The 24,662-nt window shown below is 35.1% G+C and overlaps 1 protein-coding gene across 1 annotated transcript in view; it reads right to left on the reverse strand.

Moving 5' to 3' along the window:
- Positions 1-4,207: 4,207 nt before the first annotated feature.
- Positions 4,208-24,662, reverse strand: part of Las (lipoyl synthase, mitochondrial) — a 30,206-nt gene continuing 9,751 nt past the window's right edge. Inside the window, exons 2-7 of the mRNA XM_083126127.1 lie at positions 23,692-24,033; positions 21,816-21,972; positions 20,302-20,359; positions 17,578-17,736; positions 13,531-13,646; positions 4,208-5,075 (exon numbers count right to left, since the gene is read on the reverse strand). Coding sequence (XP_082982253.1) covers positions 4,840-5,075; positions 13,531-13,646; positions 17,578-17,736; positions 20,302-20,359; positions 21,816-21,972; positions 23,692-24,033 — 1,068 coding nt within the window. The 3' untranslated portion in view covers positions 4,208-4,839. The remainder of the gene's footprint in view (positions 5,076-13,530; positions 13,647-17,577; positions 17,737-20,301; positions 20,360-21,815; positions 21,973-23,691; positions 24,034-24,662) is intronic.

The raw sequence follows: 24,662 nt of genomic DNA on the forward strand, positions 1-24,662 counted from the left end.
GTATATTAGAACATACAATACACAACCAAGCATAAAGTAATTTACATACTGCATTACAGAGTAAAGAAAAATGGCCACAGTGTCTTACATATGTGGAAAATGCTCTAATAAGCAAATTTCCTGAAAATGAAAATTAGAAGGATCTTAACAACAATTTTTTTTGTCAAGAACCTTAGTCATCCTACTTCTTGAGCAATACTATTACTTGCATTACCTGAACTGACAATAGAGACAGAAGTATCCTGTACAGTTAATATAAGACTTAAATACTCCCCAAGAATTCCCACAGCTGAAACTATCAAGATATGTGAAAAATAAGATAAGAATAATCAGTGACAGATTAAAGAAACTGACCATCTTCACTATCAAACTGACCTTCGGAAAGCTTATTGTTCAAATTGTCTGTTAGTACAACAATGGAAATTGCAAGTAAGAAAATAAGTAGCAAAAAAAGGAAGTACCTAGTAACTGAATAGAAAATTTGATGAAATGTGTAAAACTGAATTTGCTATGGGCTTGTTGTTCAACCCTCAGGAACAGTGACTGAACATTGGAAATTATTACATTGCATTCACTCAATTCTTGTTATATTTATTTAACATTACACTCACTGTGCATTATAGAGGAACCATTAATTGACTATATGTTCAATAAATGTAATACGTAATTGTGCTCTCTTTTCTCTATCGTCTGTCTTTCTGTGTGTGTGTGTGTGTGTGTGTGTAAATGTTCAATCTTGAACTTACATATAGCATTATATACATTGATACTGCTAAAATGTTTTGTTATCACATGTTTTGAATACAGGTACATAATAGATTACAACCTTTTTTTTTCACTTTTACTCTAGGCACTACCATTGTGTGCTTATCTATTATGTAAGTATGAAATATGATAGCAGATTAATTATGATCTTTGATCTTGTATGTGTGTTTCAACTCCAACTCAACACCCCCACCCCCACCCACACACACACAGACACACTATCTTTCTCTCCCTCCCTTAAGGTTCGACTTTACCTTTGGCAGCCATCAGGGGGATTTTTCAAATTTTCCTCTCCATTCAAAAAACAGTTGCGATATTCCAAAATCTGAAAAATTACATCAGCTTAGAATTCCATCTAGAGCAGTGGTCCTCAACCTTTTTCAGTCCGGGCCCAACCTTGAAGGATATTACACTTGATGGGTGCCAGCAGAATTACTTGTAGGGGTGTGCACCCAGTTTATAATCTTAGTTTTGCTAACATTGAGTACTTTAAGAAGCCCTCTTTTAAACAAATTACACATACTTCACTGTGGAAAAGTAAATAAGCAATTTAAAAGACTAATTTACTCTAATCTAATATCTCGTTAAACACCAGTTACGTTTTACCGAGATGCCGGTAAAATGTAATGGCAGCACGCGAATAACAGAAATGTGGAGTATAGACTATGTACAACATGGGTTGAATTTAAATTGTTAAAACAATATGTCTTAGTAATTTAAATTTAGGTTTTTGACATATTAAATAAATTTTCGAGCGAAACTTCGCGACCCACCAAATGCCCCCTCGGGACCCAGCAGTGGGTCGGGCCCCATAGGTTGAGAAACGATGTTCTAGAGCATTGACATGAATTCTTGTGTAGTTTGCTTTCACTGTTATCTAGATATTATCAATAGTTTTGCAATTATGTAAGTCTATTAAACTATTGATAATATAACAGTTGGGCTGAAAAGTTCGTAGGCTGACTCATAGATGGCGTTACTAGAATTAAATCCATGTGATTTTTACTTAGTACTAACCTTCAAAAGATACGTGTATAAATTTCACAGCTGCCGGATAATTAGTTCGTGAGATATAGCATTGTGAGTGAAGCAGCTTTTGTTATTGTGAAAAAATGGATAAAAAAGAATTTCGTGTGTTAATAAAGCATTGCTTTTTGGTGAAAAAAAATACTGTTGAAGCCAAGGCTTGGCTTGATAAACATTATTCGGACTCTGCACCAGGAAAATCAACCGTTGAGAAGTGGTTTGCTAAATTTAAACGAGGCGAAATGAGCATCGAAGACGATGCACGCAGTGGACGCCCCAAAGAGGCTGTTACCGACGAAAACATAAAAAAAGTCCACAAAATAATTTTAAATCATCGTAAAGTGAAGTTGATCGAGATAGCTGAGATTATTACATAGCGTTGTTGGAGCGTTTAAAGAATGAAATCATGAAAAAACGGCCCCATTTGAAGAAGAAAAAAGTGCTGTTTCATCAAGACAATGCACCGTGTCACAAATCAATGAAAACGATGGCAAAATTATATGAATTAGACTACGAATTGCTTCCCCATCCACCATATTCTCCAGATCTGGCCCCCAGTGACTTTTTCCTGTTTGCAGACCTTAAAAGAATGCTCGCTGGAAAGAAATTTAGCACTGATGAAGAGGTAATCGCCGAAACTGAGGCCTATTTTGAGGCTAAAGAGAAATCGTACTATAAAAATGGCATCGAAAAATTGTATGACCGCTATAATCGTTGTATCGCCCTCAAAGGCAACTATATTGAATAATAAAATCGAATTTTGTCAAAAAAATATTTTTTACTATGTTAGCCTACGAACTTTTCAGCCCAACTGTTATAGATAACAGTGAAAACAAACTACACGAAAATTCACATCAATGCTCTAGAAGGAATTCTAAGATGATGTAATTTTTCAGATTTTGGAATAGCACAACTGTTTTTCGAATGGAGAGAACAATTTGAAAAAATTGCCCTGACAGCTGCCAAAGGTTTAGTAGAGCCTTAATAAGTAAACTTCTCATTAGAGATGATGATTATCTTCCTTATTCTTATAGCACTGAAGCCCACTGAGAAACCTTGGCCCCCTCTGTGATTTGTCTCCATCTGCACCACTTTCCAATTTTTGCACTGGAGTTCCAGGAAATCCTCATCCACTTAATCCATCCATCTTCATTTAGATCTTCCTCACTTCCTTTAACCAACGTGGTATTCCAACAACACTTTCTTAGCAGGGTCATTATCACCAACAGTTGATCTTTCCTTAAAATGGTCCAATTTCCGGAGCATAGGCTGCTTTTGCCGCTATAAGTCATTGAGGATGACCTACATTTTATTCTCCATATTATTCATGTAAATGTAAGCCTTGGAATGTTACCATGCCTAAGGCTGCTTTCACACTGACATAAAAAGTGACACATGATGTTACCTGAGATCAAACAAATTCAAAACATTTCTTACCAGAGGAGCATGATATGATGCATTCAATTGGTTTGTATGGTGTGAAATAATCCTGTCACAGGCCTGTTTTCTTCTAGAGCATGCTTGAAAAATGTAACACCATTAAGCCTTGTTTCCATGATATGAAAAACTCATTATGCTGACCAAGGCAGAAATTTATTTTATTATAAAACAAACTAAATGTAACGTTTCAACCTTGTACATGGTACAGTCTGAAGAAGACCTTGCTAGAAGGTTGAAACGTTACGTTTAGTTTATGTTTTATAATAAAATAAATTTCTGCCTTGGTCAGCATATTGAGATTTTGAAAAAGGTATGTTTGAATGGTTTTCAAAATGCCTTGGAACAAAGATATGACATCCTAGTTAGTATATTATGACAGTTAAATTATCTTTTACATTGTGCTGAGTAGCCTTTTAACATACCATCCTTTAGCTGACCTCCATGGTGTAGTTTAGAGCAATGCACTATAAAGCCAAGATTTATGGATTTGAAGCCCTGGTAAAGCATAGATGTTTTCTTTGCGCTGTTGATTGATCTGTTTCATGAATTGAGTATTCATCCTCAGAAATGCAATTAACCTAGAATGGACTTGAGTTTTTAACTAATTGGGGCTGGACCTACAGTTCAAAGTGAAATCCAAGCAACTGTATGCCTCCACAGGATATCGAACCCAGGACTCCTTGATTACAAGGCAACAACATTAGCACTACACCATTGGGGAGTAGCTCAAATAACCTAAAGAAATAGAAAACAAACTTAAAATATCTAAATATAATATATACATAGTACATATCAGCATTTATGCAATTAAGACTTTGTATTTTAAAAAAGTAAGCAAAAAAATATCTTACTCTACATATCAAATGAAACTTTTGAATTTGTGAATTTTTAGAAATAGTTTTAGTGTATGTTTAACACACACAAAAAAGAACTTTTTCAACATCAGCTTGAATCCACATTAATAAAACTACAAGTGTTGGTGCTGAAAAATCTTTATTCATTAAAGCTCATCCTTGTACTATTACCAGAAATAAGTCTTAAAATAATGCTTATCATTTTTATATAAGTAAAGGAGAATAATGAAGTGATTATTTATTTTCTGTTGAATAAAGATTCAAATATATTAATTCTAATTAAAAAATTAAGGAACTTTTGGCAACAGGGAGCTTAAAAAAGGGGGAAGGAAATGAGAGAAAACATCAGTAACCTTCATTGAAGATACTATCTCAGTCAAGATTACGCACAACAGGATTTGAAAGTCTGCTACGTTAACCATGATTGAAACAAGTTCAGCAATCTCCATTTTTATTGTGTTGAAACATTGTCTATTTCAATACACAACTACACTCACCTGTTTATTTCAAATATTTGTTTTAATTCATGAATAGTCATCACCAAGTTGATTAGAAATCCACTGAACACAAAAATTCATGCACAAAATAAAACCCACAAATTCCTCAACTCATGTTTATCCACACTTTGTTCCTACAACAATTCACCCTGAGATTCAAAAATTACATTACATGTGTTGTAGCACTTCACATGTACGTCAACAGCTACGTACAAAACTTACATTTATTTGATGGCACTAGAACAAAACAACAGAGGTTAACATTCTGACGACTTCCTCTTGCGAATAATATTTGCTATAAAGAACTCAGCTGCCTTGTAAGAGCTTCGTACTAGAGGCCCACTTGCTGTGTACAGAAACCCCATTGAGTTACCTACATCCTCCCAATGCTTGAACTTAGCTGGTGTCACGTACTCTACAACCTTCAAGTGGCGCTTTGTTGGCTGCATGTACTGACCCAAAGTAACGCAGTCAACACCTGCTTCCTTCAAATCTGAAAATATATAAGACAGAAATGTGATTGAGTTAAGTAACTGTATTTATTAGGGATGGGACTGATTAATCGGTACTCTAACGGTATTGGCTGATACAGGCATATCGGTGTATCGGTAAAATTACCGTTTATTTTACCGATCCAATGTACCTATAAATATCTTATCATTTAGTGCAAAATTCTTGCATTTTATTACAATTTTTATGGATAATCTCAATGCCGTACTTTTTAAAAAGTAAATGTCTAAATATGCTGCTTCTTTTGCACTGCAGTCACCTGGAAACAAACATTTATTAAGCAGGTGAATGAACACTTTAGGTTCTTCAAAGACAATTTGGAAATTTATATCAGATCGGTAGAATATGGGATATCGGTATTTTATATGGCCAGTTTATCGGTATCGGCCAAAATTTCACACTGACACGTTACATGCCTGAACGGCCGAACCCAATGATAAACATAGGGGGAAACAGTTGACGAAAACAACGATAGATGGCAGCACGAGTGGAAAAACGGAAAGTAAATTACTAATGAACTAGGAGGAACCAGGAAGCGATTAAAATTAGACAAAACAAATAAAAGATAATGAGTAAAGATTAAATCGGTGTAAATATAGAATAAGAAACACAAAGGAATAAAGCAATGATTGACATAATCGTCATAAGCTGTACATATAGGAGATTAAAGAAGTCAAGCAGCTGATTCAAATCTGCGTCTTTTCTGTCTGGTGAGAAGGAAACTTCTCGTTAGATTTTTGGTTGTTCCCCTTGGTTGCGCTATATCAATATTTGTCACCCCAAAGCAGTATGGTTGCGCTATTTACATTAGTCGCACTGGACCAACGGCAGCGCTGGTATAACTGCGATCCTTGGTTGTCCTTTCGTTGTTATCTCGGTGGCGCCTCAAAGTGCACTAAATCTTGGTAGTTATATTTGAGCTTCATGCAGAAGAAACAATAGAAGAAAGAAGAAGAAGTTAATCTTTATGCAGAAGAAAAGAGAAGAATAAATTAATATTTCCATAGAACAATAGAAGAAGTTAATCCTTCTACAGAAGAAAAGGGAAGAAGAAGTTAACCTTTCCATAGAAGAATAAAAGAAGTTAACCTTTCCACAGAAGAAAGGAGAAGAAGAAATTAATCTTTCCTAGAAGAAAGAAGAAGTTAATCCTTTCCATAGAAGAATGAAGAAGAAATTAATCCTTTCACAAGAAGAAAGAATAAGAAGTTAATCTGTCTTCATAAGAAAAGGGAAGAAGAAGTTAATCTTTCCAAAGAAGATGTTAGCCTTGTTTCCACAGAAGAAAGGGAAAGAAGAAGTCAATCTTTCCTAGAAGAAAGAGTAGTTAATCCTTTCCTAGAAGAAAGAAGAGGTAGTTAATCCTTTCCTAGAAGAAAGAAGAAGTAGTTAACCTTTCCATAGAAGAAGAAGAAGTTACCTTTCCATAGAAGAAGAAGAAAATTACTGTATAAAATTTTAATGCATATAATCGCTGTATCGCAGAAGTTTCAGAATATATATTTCCTTTATTTATATCCATTGGCATATATCTCTGCTGTCAGATTTACATTCTTAAAGAAAGAACCCATAACCCTAGACATCAGCCGCGGTATACATAAGTTGTGCTCCTAAAGTGTGACATACACAAACAGAGGTAACACACATCCTGTCAGATTAAAAATTATAGATACTTGAGTTTGGACTCCAATTAAAAATGATAATGCATTTCAAAAACAGATGCAAAGAGCTTCAAAACAAGACCAAGAAAAGCTGAAAATTATAATTGTGTTTGAAACCTTTCTGCCTGCAACCTACTAAAATTTCATAACGATGAACAACCTGTTTTTGATTTAAAGAATTTCAAAGAGAGCGATCATTTGCAAAACTAAAAAACAAACAAAAAAAAACGACCCTCTTTTTGTTCTCACAACAATAAAAAATAAAAGGCATACTCGAAAAAAAAAATTCGTTAACATAGATTAACGCAGAATTGAATAAGCTAAATTTTGATGTAACAATTTTTATGTAGGTCTACTGGTTAATTTTTAATTGGAGTCCAAACTCGATAGTAGTATTTATATTATGGCATTTCTTAGCAAAAACTGAATAGTAATTTTTTGATACTTCTTTAAGAAGAGATTTTAAATTCACTTCCATCAGATTGTATGATCATTGCAGTCACTAGAAATATTAGGACCAAACCGAAACTGGTGTTTGAACTTCTGTTTTAAATTTCTGAGACAGTTTTGACACTGGAACTTTACAATTTCAATCCACCTGAGTACTGCTCCCAAAATAATAGATATTAATAAATCTGCAGTAGTCAGTATTAGAATGGGGCAATATTAGTCAATATAGACATGAAGTATCGATCCAATATATATCCACAAATAACCTGTAACTTGGTACAAAATGTTGTTGTTTTATTAGTATTGTTACGAATTTAAATGCATAACTAGTACTCACTTTATCCGCAAAACTGTTGTTTTTTTTCTACTTTGATCTATTAATTTCAGTGGCCACTGCCACCATCCTCGTTGGAACTTGCTGTACTCTTTCGTTGTACAGTCTCGCGGATAAAGTGAGTACTAGTTTCTCCGTATTTATCCACTACCGCATCTCTCTTTTCCCAATTATGAATTAAATGCATAATTCGTATGCCCTGATTTACTGAACCATTCAGATTCTTCATGCAGCATTTGCAATTACATATTGGATCGGTATAACATAAGTCATCAGTTTTATATCTTATAATTTTATATTTTATATTGGTACTTATCAGTTTCGTAATTATTGGTCCATCCCAAATCTGAATATTACTTTATTCAGTTCATTTTCAATAAATCCTTCATGACATAAAATTAAGGAATATTATGTATTTTGCACATTTCAATGTTTGTAGTTGCTAATCCAAGAATGTAAATGTTTAAATTAATACTAAAGCTTGAATGAATACTGACCCACAGTTTAAAATGGGATACAAAAACTTTGCAACATCCTTCCACCAGGATTAAACCTGGAAATCCTTGATTTGGAGGCATTAGATTACATGTGTGAAATGGATATAAACTCCACATCAACCTCAAGTCATAAGGACCAATTATTCTCAGTGATAATTTTACTATTTACAATGTCACATGCTGTTTGCACAAAGGTCTTCAGAAGAAAATGTTATTCATAAATTCAGATGCAGCCCTCCTCTCTTTGAACACACTTCGTAAGTTTAATTTTTAGTCATATTTTATAGTGATTTTTGTTATCTAGTCTGTTTTCTGCCACTTTTGGCTAATTGCAACGATAAGGATGAGTGATATGATACATACTAACAAAGAACACCCATGCACAGGCTGCGATTCAAACCTGGAACCCCTTGCATTGTAGCATGATATGTCACGGAGGTTGGGAATAAATAATGAATTGAAGGGCTCTGATGTAAAACATGGTAAATGACAAAATGCAGGTTTCGAGATATTGAAAGTTGATGTTTCAAAAAAATCTGATTTACAAATTAAAATAAATTTCTAAATTATTTATAGCAAATATGATTCACTTGTATGTTTACTATCATACGAACATGATTTCATCAGAATTATTTTTTTCGGTGGTGCTACATGCGATTTGTTTCAGGGTTGTTCAAGGAATTGTCGTAGTTACCATGCTTTACATGCAAAGACATTATCAAAATAAGTGATCAGATACCGCTTTATTCAAGCTAACTTGTGATGTCAGTTCAATAATATTATTTTGACATTAGACTCTTTATAGCAACCATAACAATTTGTAACACAAAAATGAAAGCCCTTAATAATAATAATTTTATTCAATAAACAATAACCTGAGCTACTTGTTGTAACAAGTTTTTGCTTTCCTATGTCTACGACTCAAATGAACACCATTAGAAAAGTAGATTTCATTGTTTTATTACGTTAGTATTTAAAAAAATAAGTTCTGAATGCTTGTGATTAAAAATAACTTCCTTATATCTATATGGAGATCACATTCGTAAAAAAAATGTTTATATGTGAGCAGTTTTTCAGCATCACATATCTACTTCACACACACAGAGGCTCTAATTATTACCTCAGCATGCCAAACAGAATGCGATTCACAAGCTTCTCTTGATACAAAGCTGTGTTACGTAGACTAGCCAAATTGCATACAATGGCAATATTAGATTTTTGTGATTCAATAAGCAATTTATACATAAAATGGGGATGGCCTCTTCTTTTGAAAAATTGAAAATCTAAAAATATTTTTTTTTCGAAAATGAAAAGTGGATGAAAAGTTTTTCGAAAAACAAAAAAGCGAAAAACGATTTTTTTTTAAAAAAAAGGAAAAACAAAATAATTTTGAAAAATGATTTCTTCTCGAAAAACGAAAAACTATATTTTTCTTCGAAAAACGAAAAGCTATTTTTTTTCTTCGAAAAACGAAAAAACTATTTTTTCGAAAAACGAAACATTTTTTTTTGAAAAATCGAAAAATTTCATTTTCGAAACTCGGAAAACAATTTTTTCGAAAAGTTTAGATCTCTATCTTCAAGATAACAATTACCGGCCCCCGTGGAGGAGTGGTTAGGAAATCGTGCTACGATGTCAGGGGTCCCGGGTTCGAATCCCAGTCTGAGCATGGATGTTTTTGAGTGATTATTCATCAATTTCATCATATCATCACTCATCTCCATCTTCGCAAATAAGCCAAAAGTGACACAAGACGTGAAGTAAAATAAAGCAAATCAATGAAGACACAATTATGACCTTGTAACATTTTGTTGTATTTTTCTTTAACTTCACATGTTTGTAAAAGAATGATTTCAAATGTACACAGGGTTTAAGTTTTTAATAGTTTTCACTGATATTTAGCTCTTATGGTTTAAAATAGTTATAATTTTGAACCAAGAAGAAGACATATTTGCAATATCAACAATAAAATAATTTGCTTTCATCAAAGTCACACATATCATAAATATGAAAGTTAATTAAATTACAAATACGTTATTAGCTCCACCATAAACATATTATAACTTTTAAAAATCGCATTACAGATTTATGAAAGAAATATTTTATAAAAAAACTAAACAGTTCCAAATAATTGATATGATTCAGATCAAATTACATGTAATACATTTTTGACGTTGCTTGTATAAGGCATAGTATCTTAAAGCAGCCTTAAATGTGCATACCCAATTAAAAATCAAACAAATTTCTATGTGACTACAGTTATTTATATCTAGTATAAGAAAAGTATGTGCTTCTCTACTAGATTGCAGTTCACATCCAGGTTCAAGATTAAAATTTAATTCGAAACTGCCATTATGAGCACTGCTGCATGTAAACAATGGTATCTACCGTAGATACCACGTTTTACATGAAATAGAATGTACGTGGCCATGCACAGTTTTAGTCGCATTTTTGATTGGCAACCTCTTCATTCTCATCATTCTTAGTCGGTGGTACATATTCCGGGTCATTATGGGAATCATGTACACTCTCTTAACTCGTTCTCATCCTTGCTGTTGCCTCAATACTCGTGAACTTTCTTGGACACGTTGCAATTCAGTAACAGCCATTTCACCACCATCTTTGCTACTTACCATACTTTACATGAAACAACTGGTAGATACCATAACTTTCAACACGTCTAGCTCTGTCATCTGTTGATGAAAAGAAACACTTCGAGTATGATATTACTCCATTTACGATGGACTACACAATGCACATTGTAACTCCAAAAGGACCAAAATGTCACTTACCATGTTTTACACCCGAGCCCTTCAATTATGAAGTAGATGTGGAACAGACACAAAGAATGCTTTACTGATGCTTGGAAGCTTGGATCCCTAGCTAACCACCCCATCATGGAAGCCAGCATATCTAGTTGAACTACACATCACACATCACATTTCTACTTACTTGAAACCAATAATAGTGCTCACAGTACAAGGCCATAACACACTAATGCATGCACTTTAAAAGTGATTACCGAGCACTTATTACCTCTACGCACGGGCAAACGGTATTTCAAACTTCCTATTAGTATAACAGAAATTACAAATGAGAACTTTGTCAATGAAGCATGACAGAATTTGGGAGGGGTGACAAGGCTGCTCATCAGAGGCATAACTAGGTAAAGGCTGTTACTGAATTGCAACGTGTCTCAGAAAGTTCACGAGTATTGAGGTAAAGAGCCCCAAAATGCCGGAAAACTTTAATGGATTTTCGTAACTTATCTTTTTGTTAGATTGACCCACTGTAGGCAGTTATAGTGACGTGAGCCCCAAAGTTGGTGGTTTCTTATGGATGCACGTCTGCAGAAATTATGCCATGATTTCCCACTATGCTAAGCAAAGAATGCTAATGGGGTAAAATTATGCAAGATTTAACACAATTAGGCAAGGATTGGAAATCATCGGTGTTCCTACAAAAAAGAACACAACATCTTGCACATCAAGCCCCTATCATACGCAGGTTTTTTTTCTTTGGAGGGAGTTGGAATTGTAAAGACGGATATTACATAGCCGCTTGTAGAGAAGGTGGGAACGTTATGAAATATTTCATAATTTCGACTTTTAACTTTCGATTTAAAAGTTTTCCAAAGACAAAAATGGTAAACATGGTTCCCTTTAATGGAGGGGTGCATTAGCACTTCGCTTCTTCGCAAGATATTTACTGCTTTCTTTTGAAAATTTTGATTTTCTCAAAATTTTGTGAAGAACTGTATAGCCCCATCAGGTCTCATCTGCGTACGCCAGTGCCTCAATCTTATTACGTGCATTGCTCTAATCATAGTATAAACTTTATTCTTAAAGATGCTGTAGAAGGTAACCGGGAAATAACCTTTTTTTCTTAAACAATTTGCAATGTCTACAACAGATTTTGGTAACTATTCTGTGATAGCAAGAGTTAATTTCCAGGTTTTTTTTTTTTTATATATATAACATTAATACACAGATTTATTTTGTTATTGACAGATTTGGAGCAGATAAATATCACTTTTACGTCATTACAACTATAATCTCTTGATATTTAGGCTGCATCTCTTGTGGAACACTCTTAGAAATGACTGAGCTTCATTTGAATCACTTGTTGAATTGATGAAAATATGTGTCAAGTGGGGGATTTCAAAGTGAATTTCCTGCCAAAATAATGAAAAAGACAAAGAAGCACTTTGACAAACTCTCAGGACAAATACATACCAACCAAGAGCTGGTTCAAAGTATCAATATTTTACCCGATGATAGACACAATTTGCTCACACCTGGATAATTGTTTTAAAGGCATGAAAGCAGTTGTAGACAAATAGAAAGTGAACCATCTTTTTATTTTTGTACAGAAACATTTACAAACGTTTATTTCAGTCACAAATATTATCAGTTAGAAGTAATTTTAAACACAAAATAAAGGACATGAATTATGTGAAAGAACTGCTGATCTAATTGTGATGCAAAATAGTCCATTGACTTTCAGTTAATCTCATGTGTGCACGTCTTATTTCTTGTCCCTCTCACAGTAGCAAAGGCTGAGGGATCATTTTCTAAATATAAAATTACAAAAAACCTACCGATGCAATACTATTAGTCAGGAACACTTTAGTGGTCTGGCTTCACTCTCAGAATTAAAAAATCGCATTTAATAAAGTATTTGATGCTTCTGCAGGCAAAAAAATCAAGAAAGAAATTATTTAAGTCTTAAGTCTAACTTTGTAAATTATAATCAATTAATCATTAACATAAGCATTGTAATCAGTTATTACTCTTAATTTGTTAAAGAGTAAAGAATTTATTGTATTTAACAGTATCTATTTTATTAGTTATTTTGTACACATTCTTATTTTTAGTTTCCAAAATTTGTCAAAAACAAATACACCTTTAATCATAATCAGGAGAACTATACCACCCCTTTGTTTACCACTCCATATTCTAAAATTACACACATTTTGTATTTGTAGATCCAGCCACTGGATTAGCAGTAAATGGGAACCCCACTTGAGTAGTCTGCCCTGAGTTCCCCATGAGTCTCGCTATGATCCTGCTGCTCATGGTACCTTAGATCATAGGTTTGATTCCCAGTAGGTATTTATTTGCCTCATTAGGTTAACAATTTATTACATTAGGTCTTTTTTGTAACCTAATTTATGAAGATAATCTTACAACGTAAGTTTCTACTTGTGATAAATCAATAACCAATTCTGATCCAATCTTTCCATGAATAACAAAGTCAGTGCAAAAAATTATCTAGAAAAGATATAAAAAAAGTTGTAGTGGTAATGTCAAAGTAACACATACATACTGAAACATTAAGAAAAGTGTTATATAACGGCTAAACATTTTGATATTTAATGTATACATAGTTTATGATGTATGTGCTTGTATGTATGTGCTCAGATAAACAATATCACAAAAGTAACAAGCATGCCATCATGAAGGGAAAAAATGTATCAATGGGATCACTACTCACCATCTAGTGTTTGCTGGACTTCACTGTCAGTTTCTCCAAGTCCCAACATAATAGAGGATTTTGTAATTTGACTAGGGTTTATTTCCTTTGCTGTCCTCAGAACTTGTAAGGATTGTCTGCAAGAAATAAGTATCAATTTATTACCATTGCTTACAGGTAGATATCAAGTTAGAGAAGGCTGAAGGCATTCAGAATATGAGGCCATTGACCCACTGCACTCTCTTGAGAATTATGTCAAATTTCTTTTTAATCGACAGATTTCAATGTTTTATGTAATATAAAAGTGGTTTCAGCACTAGGAAAGCACAAGCAACGGAGATATTTGATCCGAATGTATGGCCCACATAAGTTAAAACCTGCAATTTCGGAGTACTTTCGCCACTCTTTGTTAGTAAAAACTGTTTGTATGCAAACTAAAATAGTGAAAGAACATGTCAAATATAACTATCAGTACCAAACCTTGCAATCCTAACCTAACTACGTAAAATTATAGCTGCTGTTGTGGAAAGTCGTTTTGGGTGCTATATTCACTTGCACGAAGACATTGGGCTGTTCTGCTACACGGCAAAGTAACACGCTAAGGTAACAGATGTACTTTACTTCACAATAATACATTTCCGTGAGCAAACATCAATTGAAAACATTGATAAACAAAATCTTCATCAACTACGCAAAATATTTCACTTTCTCCAGGGGGTACAGAGGGTCAAGGGCACCAAGAATATAAACACATGACATAACAACAGTAACCATCTCTACCATGCCAAAAGAGGTTATCACAAACCAAGGCTGAGCTGATACCACTTTGTGTTAAAATATATTTGGTTTAGTAAGTTTTCATCCGCAAATCGGTCTAAATACGTATAGAAATTTTTCACACACAAAGTTTATGTTTGGGGAATAAAAGATGCACTTGATAATAATTAGACATAAGTGAGTTAACTAACTTTTTCCATGAAACTTACTTGTACAGGCTCTAGTAATTTCGGTGGCCTCTGCCACCACCCACTTGGGTGGAAATTAGTAGAACCTGTACAAGTAAGTTTTGTATTGTAGCGATTTTCGGTAAAAAACCTGGTTTCTCTGTTGTAAAGTTACCGAAAGTCCTACAAGTTTCAACACAGAGTGTTGCTTGCGGTTATGCGCTCATGTTACGAAAGAAAAGTGACGTAGTTCTGGCAATTTCCTATAGGTGGCAGAACCTGTTATGCTACTTCGGCTGCTTTCTTAATCACGCCAGTTGGCATGATGTAACCTGACATACCGGGCGAAGCAAGCACACACATCGAGAACAGTTTCAATCACGCATCGGAAAGGGGCAGTTGTATTTGCCGTTATGGCAGTTTGAATTTGTATCGCGTGGACTTTGCTATTTTTGGCAAGTGCGATGCAAGGGGACTATGGTTCACATATTCATAAGCAACATCAATGAACTAATATATAACATATATGAACGTTTGACGATAACATGTGAAAATCCTGATGTACGAAGTTTACGTGTGGGCGAAACACGAGAAATTGGTCAAATCTTCTTAACGATCTACAAGTTTTGGAGTACGCAAGGAAAGAGGACTGAAGGCTATACAAATACCAGTGAACATCGTGTCGAACTTCTGAAAAGGTATGAAAGTACATTTCAAAAGTGTGCCCACAGTATTTACTTGTAAACCGATCTTCCTGAGTTCCCAGCATGTTGGAACGAGTGACGTAGTGCAATTGATACCCCCCATGAACCTGTTCTACAGTTGAGTAAGATACGTTCAACTAAAGACATTTTTGCGAGACGTAGTTAAATGAACTCCCCAATCAAATTGCTTATGCGAATTCACTAACACTTATTTTGAAAAAGTAACTTGGTAGTGAAATTCTACGTAGTTTTGGAATCCTCGTTAAAATGGAAAATTTGTGAACACATAATTGTTAATTAGATGAGGAATAAGCATTAGTTATCACGAGTAGATTCTGTCAGGCGATAAAACTGCTGCTAAGAAATGGAAATTAGTAAAAAGTACAAATCGTCGCAAAAAGTCACTTTTGGCAAATCGCAACCGTGGTGATTTTTGATACCTCATTCTTGCTTGACCTGATCTTTGAATGAGCATCTAATTAACCTTGTTCCCCTTTGTTAGCCTTATGGCAAGATAAGAGTAATGCAATGAAAGCCAAGGTACTATAATGGTCTTGATTTATAAGTTATGAATTTGAAGTGTTGAACACTAGTTAATTAAAACCGATTTTGCTGGACAAAGTTGTATTTGATTTTAATCAAACTTACATGTTACATGATTAAACAGTTTTTGCAAGTTACAGTTTTCTTGTTGTACAACCACGTAAAACTACATTGATTGTAAAATTTGTAAAAATGTGCAGAACTTGAAGTTACGCAAAATAACAGTGTCGCCTTCTTCTTGCACCTTATTGTTGTACCAAAAGTCATTAAAGGCGTAGTGAATTTACGAGTAATAGAATTGTTATTGTTGAAGAAAGATATAATTGAATAAAGTTGTTAAACTGTTACAAATTGAAGTATGTGTATGATAATTTGACCTTGCCATATCAACCAACAAGTACGGGCACATATATATAACATGTGTAGTTAGTGGTGAAGGCATTAATATTGATAATCGTAATACTGTTTATTTATGTGTGCGCAACCTTGAAAATGTCGTGTGGCATTTATTTTGCAGGTGAATTATATATAAGAATACGTAGCTTGGCTTGCCACCCCCCCCCCCCTTCTTACAAGCAATCGTATGTACCTTTGCTTATACACTCCTTAGTTCTTGCCACAATGTTTATTGGGTCCAGTTTTGCATCAAGTGAAATTGAGGTGTTGTGAACAACATAGTAAAATACCTTCTGCCCTTTCCAACTTACCAATTTTGTAAGGGTTCTGCGAGTATTAACATTATTTTCATATCGGCCTCTAAGATTTGTAGTTCTGGTAGCTTATTATTTTGTACCATCAAAGCAGACCATTACAGTATAAAAAGTTAGTAACTCTTTTGTGTCTAATTAATTATGTAAAGTTTAGGTTGTGATTTGACTCATTTTTCGTACTTGATTGTTTCCATCTTCTGCAATAAAGATGTAGTGAATGTATTATTTCTTCAGTAAAAACATGAACATTATTCAGGTTTGGATAATATCATAATTCTCAACACTTTGGATCGATACACATACTGATATCGGCACTCTTACAGATTGTCACACGTAATGCTGGAATGCCCAAACGGTGTTATCTTCCAGATAATGCTGCATTACATTTGTAACATTTAGAATTTAACCCGTTCCTTATCTTGGTACACCCAACGGTGAAAGAAACATTAGGCGAATTGTCCACAACCATTTTCATTCGGTCTGAATTACACCATGTGATCACAATGAATTGAAATAATGACTTCAATAAGCAGAGAACAATACCTGCTCCGAACCAACATAGTTTCATTCCTTAAAACAACACAGGATGTAGAAAAAAAAGTAATGAAAATAGCGATGGACAATTTGCCAACATTATTTTTGCCGTTGACTGTACAACAAAATGTTAGAATAATTTCAAAACTTTAAATTTTCCTGCATTTTAAGTTCGTTAACTACAAGCACAAAAGAATGTACAATCGAGGTACTTGCACACTACCATACCACCAACTAACATAACGCACGCCCATGAAATTAGGCACATGGCAGAAGTTCGTGCTGTTGCCACATAGGAGCTCAAACCCACGTGTTCGGAGGTTTAAGAGAAAGAAAGATCTTGTTGTACAGTTGGTCTTTGTAATCCATGTGATACAAACTGACAGCATTTGATCGAAAGGTCAGGGATGGCACAAAAATGTCCTGGAGAGAGGTTGGTCTCATCCTCGAACTAGGCAACGCAGCCCAGTTGACGTTGCCACACAGTGTGCAGGAACCAGCAGCGCCTTTTGTCCCACTCTCACTTCGCTCTTCCTATATGTGGCACCAGTGGAATTCTGCCCAGCTACCTATTTTCATGGCTGTGTGTTTACAGAAAAAATTGTCATATCTCTACTTAAAATAGATACTTACCTATATTTAGCACGTGGATCTCGAACGAATGGGGTCAAAGCCTCAACAGTTTCTATGTTGTGAGCAAAAACATCCAGTTCAGAATGGATAATTGTTTTAATAGCATCTACATCACCACGGAAATCAGGCACCAGGCATTCAACCATAATATTTGGATTCCTAAAAGTAAAAAAGTAAAAACTGAATTAAAACTAAAATCAGTACTAAAAAGCATTCATGAAGAGTGGTGATATAATAAATTGTATCTTAAGAACAGTAGAAAGCTCTTTCTGTTATGTGTAGAATGTAATCTAAATATTCGAAAGAATAACACAGAAATATTATTATTTTACCTGATGAATGGACACTCATGAAGAATATCCATATCCAGATCGAAACTCAAAACAGAAACATTTAACGCCAATATTGTAAATTAACTACTCAAGGGGCTTCACCACACAGGTGGTAAGGGAATATGATGTAAATTTATCCATTGGCAAATACAGTAATATCTCTTACGTATTGCCGTTTCTTATTACCAACCATAATGCACATTACCTGTGGTCGGAAGTAGCGTGCTACTTGTAGCATCGCTACTTTAGCTAGCTACAAAATTGGTAGCAGTAGTTGTAGCAGCACATTCTGAAAATTGTAGCTGTAGCTCTAGCGAAGCTACAAAATTCCTGTAGTTGTAGCGATTTTTGCTACAGCTACATTGCTTCTCTGCATTTTGGGGAAAATTTTGAATGTGACCACAGCGTCAATGAAAAATTTGACAATAACATTTACTTTTGAAGGAGGTTCATAATGGCAAAGCCTATTAATGGGAATATGGATAATCTAGATTATAAATATCTTGATATTGCAGATTATAGATATCTGCGTAATTTATTTCATTAGTATAGAATAAATCTAATATCCAGATAACTAAACTGAACTGGCATATATGATTATATTCTGCTAACAGCTAAGTTTTTTAAGCTTCATCGCTATTTTGTGGAGAAACATGCTTCGTTTGCTACACCCCTGGGGAAAATGCCTCTCCGCCACTCCAGGAACAAATCCTGTGGATATCCATGGTGTAAGAGACAGGTAAATGTCATTAATTACTGTGTAAATACATCTTGCAGTGGAAAAATGAGCCATCAATGGATGGACAATGACAAAGAAATAGTGCCAGCATTTAATGACTCAGTGGATGATCATTCAATGATCAGTGGATCATTGTTAGTACATAGGATCTCACCAGCAAGAAATTATTGTTACAAGAATGATAGACATATACTTTCTGGAATTACAATTATTTTCATCATAATATTTGTTCACAAATTTTAAAATTGCAATATGTTTAGAACACTTGGGTTTATACATGAGTTTCCTCAATATATTTTATGATATTGTAAAAAGTATGTATGAGTTATTTATTTCTGTAGAAACGATAATTTTCTTTTAGTTAATATACAGTTTCCAAATGTATGCATTTCTTCTACTATTACGTCGCTTTTCTGTAACTTTTGCTAATCATGACAATGAGGACGAATGGTTTCTTTTTTATTCTGTTTATCTAGTGTCATTATCTGCCACTTTTTGCTAATTGTGAGAATGAGGAAGAATAATGAATGATGATGATGATGAGTAGTGTGGGGAATGGATGATCCATCCTCCCAACTAGGCATCTTTCCTAGTTTTTGTTTCGAGTCCACTTTATGCACAGTTAAGCTAATCAAGACTGGATCCGAATCACTAGTGCCTCTGCCAGGTATCGAACCTGGGGCCCTTTGATTACAAGGTGAAAAAATTTCCACTGTGTCTTCAGGGAAGCATTCCCAACAGGAAACTTACATAAAGCATCACTCCACCTGTTGCTCATTTAGCTATAGCAAAAAAGCATCCTCCAGCTAAAGCAAACATTTAACGAATTACGGGAATTATGATAATAAAAAAACAATCTATTTTCCAGTAAGTACAACTATCATACTAGGGGCTTCTTTTGAATATCCATGTGGTTGTTTCAAGTTGTTTTCTTTTTTAATGCAGAAGTAGTGCAAAAGTAGCAAAGTAGCGAGTAGCGGACAGTAGCGTAGCAAGCTACTTTTTGGAAAATGGAGTGGTAGCGAAGCTACATTTTTGGATGAGTAGCAGTAGCTGTAGCGAAGCTACTTTTAAAATGTAGTGTTCTGATCACTGCACATTACTAACCTAAAGAAAAGAAAACCCTGAATTTTGTTCCACAGAGATGCATGTCAGGAAAGGCGTTTGCTGGCCTCCATGGTGGAGAGATCTGTGTAATATGCTACAAAGGAGAGGGTACCAAATTCAAAAGGTGGATAAGGCATGGATGTATCATTGTGATTGTTCCATCATCTATTTCATAAGTGCATCATTCGTCCTTAGCATCTTGATTACAAGAGGTAGGAAAGCAACATAAAAGAAGTAAAATAGAAAGAAAGAAGTCTTTAACCCCGATGTTGGTCTACCCCCTCCCTCCAGCCAAAGGTCAGATACATGAAAATATGTAAAATACAGAGATGATTACTAAAAAGAAAAGTCAAAACTTCCTCCTGCAAGAGCTTAAGTGCATTACTGATTACATACTCCATAAGTTTATGCAGTCTGTAACAAAGCATAGGAATAATTACATAAGTTGATATGCAATAAGGAATTCAGTAAAACAAATTCTTTTTATGAACATTCCTTGTATTATTATTATTATTATTATTATTATTTATTTACCAAGATACTTACCGTTGTTTTAATTCCACCACTGTGCTAGCAAAATGAGCTGAACCACCATCAGCCAGATCTGAAATGAGAGAAAACTGTTTTAAAATTTCTGTGCACAAATTGAACTTAAAATATTTCGAATAATAATAAAAAAGTATACTTAAAATTGTAGTAAAAACAAAGCAATAACATCTGATTCCATCTTTATGATCAATGTACCTCAAATATTTTAATTCTTGCCTTTTTATACATGATTACTAATTTACTTTTGAAACTATTTTACGATGTACAACTGAAGTTTTTCTTTAAAAAAATTTGCTGGTTAAAGCTATTGCCTTGTGTACAAGAGATTCCATGTCCAGTTGTTACTGAGAGCACATTTCAGTGGTTTGAATCTCTCTTTACAATATATACTTGGTGTCAGTTAACTCCTCAGTGCAAACTTGAAAATAAATAAATTTTTGCATGAAATATTTTCACAAGGTATTAGAATGAAGCACACATCAAATATCCGCAAAAATAATACATCCGAGGAGTTTTAACCCTAACATCAGTGACCTGAAAATTAAATTATTTTCAGTGCTCAAAAATATAATAGGGCTAGTGTTACGAGCTAAGGTTCTTGTCCCAGGGCTGGTCCCTGGAAACACAATTGGGGGCGTTAAAACCTTAGTCGCACCAGGTAGGACCCATTGACCAACGGGCGACGAGTCAGAGGTAGAGCAGTTAAATTAAAGAAACACTAATTGAATAGTTAAGTGATTGAGTTTTATTCTAGACAGAGAAGTTAGGGGAGAAGGATTAGCACCATAAAGGGGCAGATACTTATCTCCGGATCGCCTGGATGCTGGAACGGTCGGCTGGGCACTGGTCCCGCTGCTGGCTGGCCTCAGGCATCTCACCTCTGGACAGACCCCGGCTTGGGCCCCATGGCTTCTGGGCAGCCCTGTAGATGATTCTCCCCGTCCGGCAATGTCGTGCTCTCCCGACCTGATCCTAATCCTTGGCATGCTCGTTGGCTTCTCCTCCTGAGGAAGGTTGTTAACCCCATTTATAGTGCTCTCGGGAGTTAGGAAATGCTTATGATAGGGTTTCCGGGTATGGCCGGTAACGCTAGTACCACTACCGATACTCTTACTGATTTCCACCAATACCGATACTTGAAAATTGAAGCAAAGTAGTTCACAATATGTATATGTTTTCCACTGGAACTGCAGAGTTTTGCGTCAAAATATTCATAATTTCACACAAGATAATAGTTTAATCACAAAATCAATTTCTCCCCACAATGTTGTTGCAAAAATAATGAAAATTATGCATTTTGCATAATTTGCAGGATATTCAGACCTTGCAAATGCGTTGCGTGGCATTTCTGCAGACAACCTGAGACACCCAAACACAACAGCTGGAACTGGTGACTAAATTCCTGCCAATATTTTCCAATGCCAATATCACTGATATCAGCTTATCCCCTTAAAATACTGTCTCTTAACTTTCACGACAGCTTATAATGATAATTACTTTCTCAAACTCACCATCTCTATCGACTGATGTGAGAACAATGTAATCCAATCCCCATGCTGCTATTGCTGTAGCAGTATTCTTTGGTTCGTCAGGATCTGGTGCTGGTGGTGCTCTGGAAGTCTTTATGGAGCAAAAACGACAGCCTCTTGTGCAAGTATCTCCCAAAAGCTAGAAGATAAATTGACAATAATCTTAGCAAAAATTTAAAACTGACCCAAATCATGTTACTGCATAATACTGATAAAAAAGGCTGTTTAAATTGCACCACCCAATGGAACAAAAATAAGAATGTCAGGATCTCATTATAGGCACACAATATACCTTGTGGGTACATTAAACATCATTAGAACAATGCACAGAGTGATTGAGGGGGAGAAGGAGTGTGTGTGCAGAATTTTAGCAATTATGTTCTCCACTTTGAATTACTCTCATATAAACACATGGCATATCAGTGGTGGAACCAAATTCACTGGGTTGACTCATCCTCTTCCCCACTGAAATAGCCAGGATCAAAGTTCCTTCTTTGCATGTCTTTTCATCAAGTTCGTCTCTATAATTAACATAGAAAGGCAGAAAAATAATATGAAGTAAGAACATATGAGTAGCAAATATTACTTCATGAAGTAATACATTATTATTTTTGTATGTATTCATTGCTTGCATTGTAGAATTATTCCCCTTGTAGTATGCTTCTCTTCAGGAATGTGAATTGTCAAATCCATTCTTGGTTCTAAATTTGTATGCCATCTTATTACTATTTTTCTTCTAACAACCATAAACTACAAGAGGAAAAAGTAATACATTGCAGAAAGTGTAAGTAACAATCAATATATGTTCATACACTTTCACAATCATTTTAATCAACTAACATGCAATAATATTTCATATAACAAATGTGTATCCATAAATTTAACAGTGAATTAAATAATATGCTAGCTCTAATGAAAATTAGAAAAAATGTGTCTATAGAGGAACATCAACTTCATTTTATAATTCCCAAAATTATAAATATAACAAAGTTTGGAAAATATGGAAACTAATTTTTAATAATAAACAATAATTTCATATCTAATTAAAATACTTTCTCCTTCAAAGGTCTCACTGCTACATGATTTCTACATGGTATATAGGAGGAATTTGAAAGTATAAAATGGTGTGTGAAACTATTCATTTAGGATTGATATCATCCTGACGTGCAAGCTTCAGTGTATGTTTGTATTACATGTTTGACTGGTTGATTGATTTGGTTAATTTTACTTCCCTTTTCAGCCACTTTTGGCTAATTGCGAATATGAGAAGGAGTGATGACGATGAAACTGATGTAGGGACACTCACAAATAACACCCATGCCCAGGTTGGGACTCGAACCTGGTTTTGTAGCATGCTCCGCTAACCACTCCACCACAGAGATTGGCTGTTTTACATGTTGTAGTGGGATCCATGAGTATTACTGTGCAAATGTCCATGACTATTTTCATGAATTTTTATCTTGTGTTTTTAAGCGACGGATTATTATGTATGCAGGTGCAGAAGTTGTCAACAGCTTGTTTTGAGTTTTCTTTTAATACTTGAAGCTCATATTGGGTCAAATAAAGGGCACGAACATGGTGATGGACAATTTGCATGGTAATACTCATGGATCCCACTGTACACATGCACAGCAAGAGGGAAAAAAGTAATGCAGACATAATAGAGGAACAAAAACCAATTGCCTGAACCTGCTCTAGGTAGTTGAGCCCTTCCAAAAATTCTCCAATGCAATGATTATTTTCACCTTTTCACCCTCCCGTGCCCTCAATAGTAGGTCATTAATCTGCCACTGGGTACAACTGGAAATATATCAAGTAAAACAATGCCCCTCACGTAAGCAGGATGGATTAACCGTACCATGATAGTTGCAGTTGCTGTTCCATGCTCTCCTCCACCCCAGCATTCTCCAATGTTAGGGCATCTAGCTTCCTCGCACACAGTGTGCAGGTTCAACTTTCTCAAGTCTTCCTTCAGCCTGCTGTAGTTTTCCCCCGTGGGGATGTTGGTCTTCAGCCATGGGGGGAGCCTCAGCCTCTCAGACTCCCCTCTCTCCCTCTTCAGTTTCCCTGTGTAACTGGACCAGTCCTCTGAAGCTGCAACTTCACCAGTAATGAAATCCTTTAACTCGGGGCCATCAGAGAGCTTCTTCTTGAACTCTTCCGATTTCAGAGAATGCTTACACCTCACACAGAATGCATCCTGGAATGTAAGATATGGACAAAATCAAAAGTAAGCAGCTGTGGGTTATGTTCTTCTATATAATGTAACGAGTAACAATATTTTATCCACTTGATTCATTAATCTTAGAAATGACCTTCTCTGTCAAAGGTAGCTTACAATATTTTCTGTCAACTTGTAAACTGTTAAGGATGGTTCTTGTCTCTGGATATAAATATAATGTTTTCTGAAATTGCTTGCCTCTCATCGAATTATGTATCTAAAGGCATTGATCCACGAATTTTGCATTTGATTGATTGATTTGGTGTTTTAACTCCAATTTATGCACAGTAAGGCTTCGGGACCGGACCTACAGTTTAAAGTGGGATTCGAACCACTATCTGCCTCCACCAAGTATCGAACCTGGGACCACTTCATTACAAGGCAACAGCACTACCACTTGGGATGCCTAATTTTGCATTTGGATCTCTTGGGATCGGATCTAGGTAGATTACAACATACTGGAGATCAGAAGGTTGCCATAACAGCATCTAACCTTATTCTGCATAATTCAATGCATTTTTTTTTACTTTCCTTGCTCCAAGATGGAACCTAACAATACTTGACTTTCAGTATATCTGGTTGGAGGTGGTCTGTGTGTAAAAATCTTG

The sequence above is a fragment of the Lepisma saccharinum genome, chromosome 1 (assembly GCF_977018435.1).
Source record: "Lepisma saccharinum chromosome 1, izLepSacc3.1, whole genome shotgun sequence".
NCBI classification, from domain to species: Eukaryota; Metazoa; Arthropoda; class Insecta; order Zygentoma; family Lepismatidae; genus Lepisma; species Lepisma saccharinum.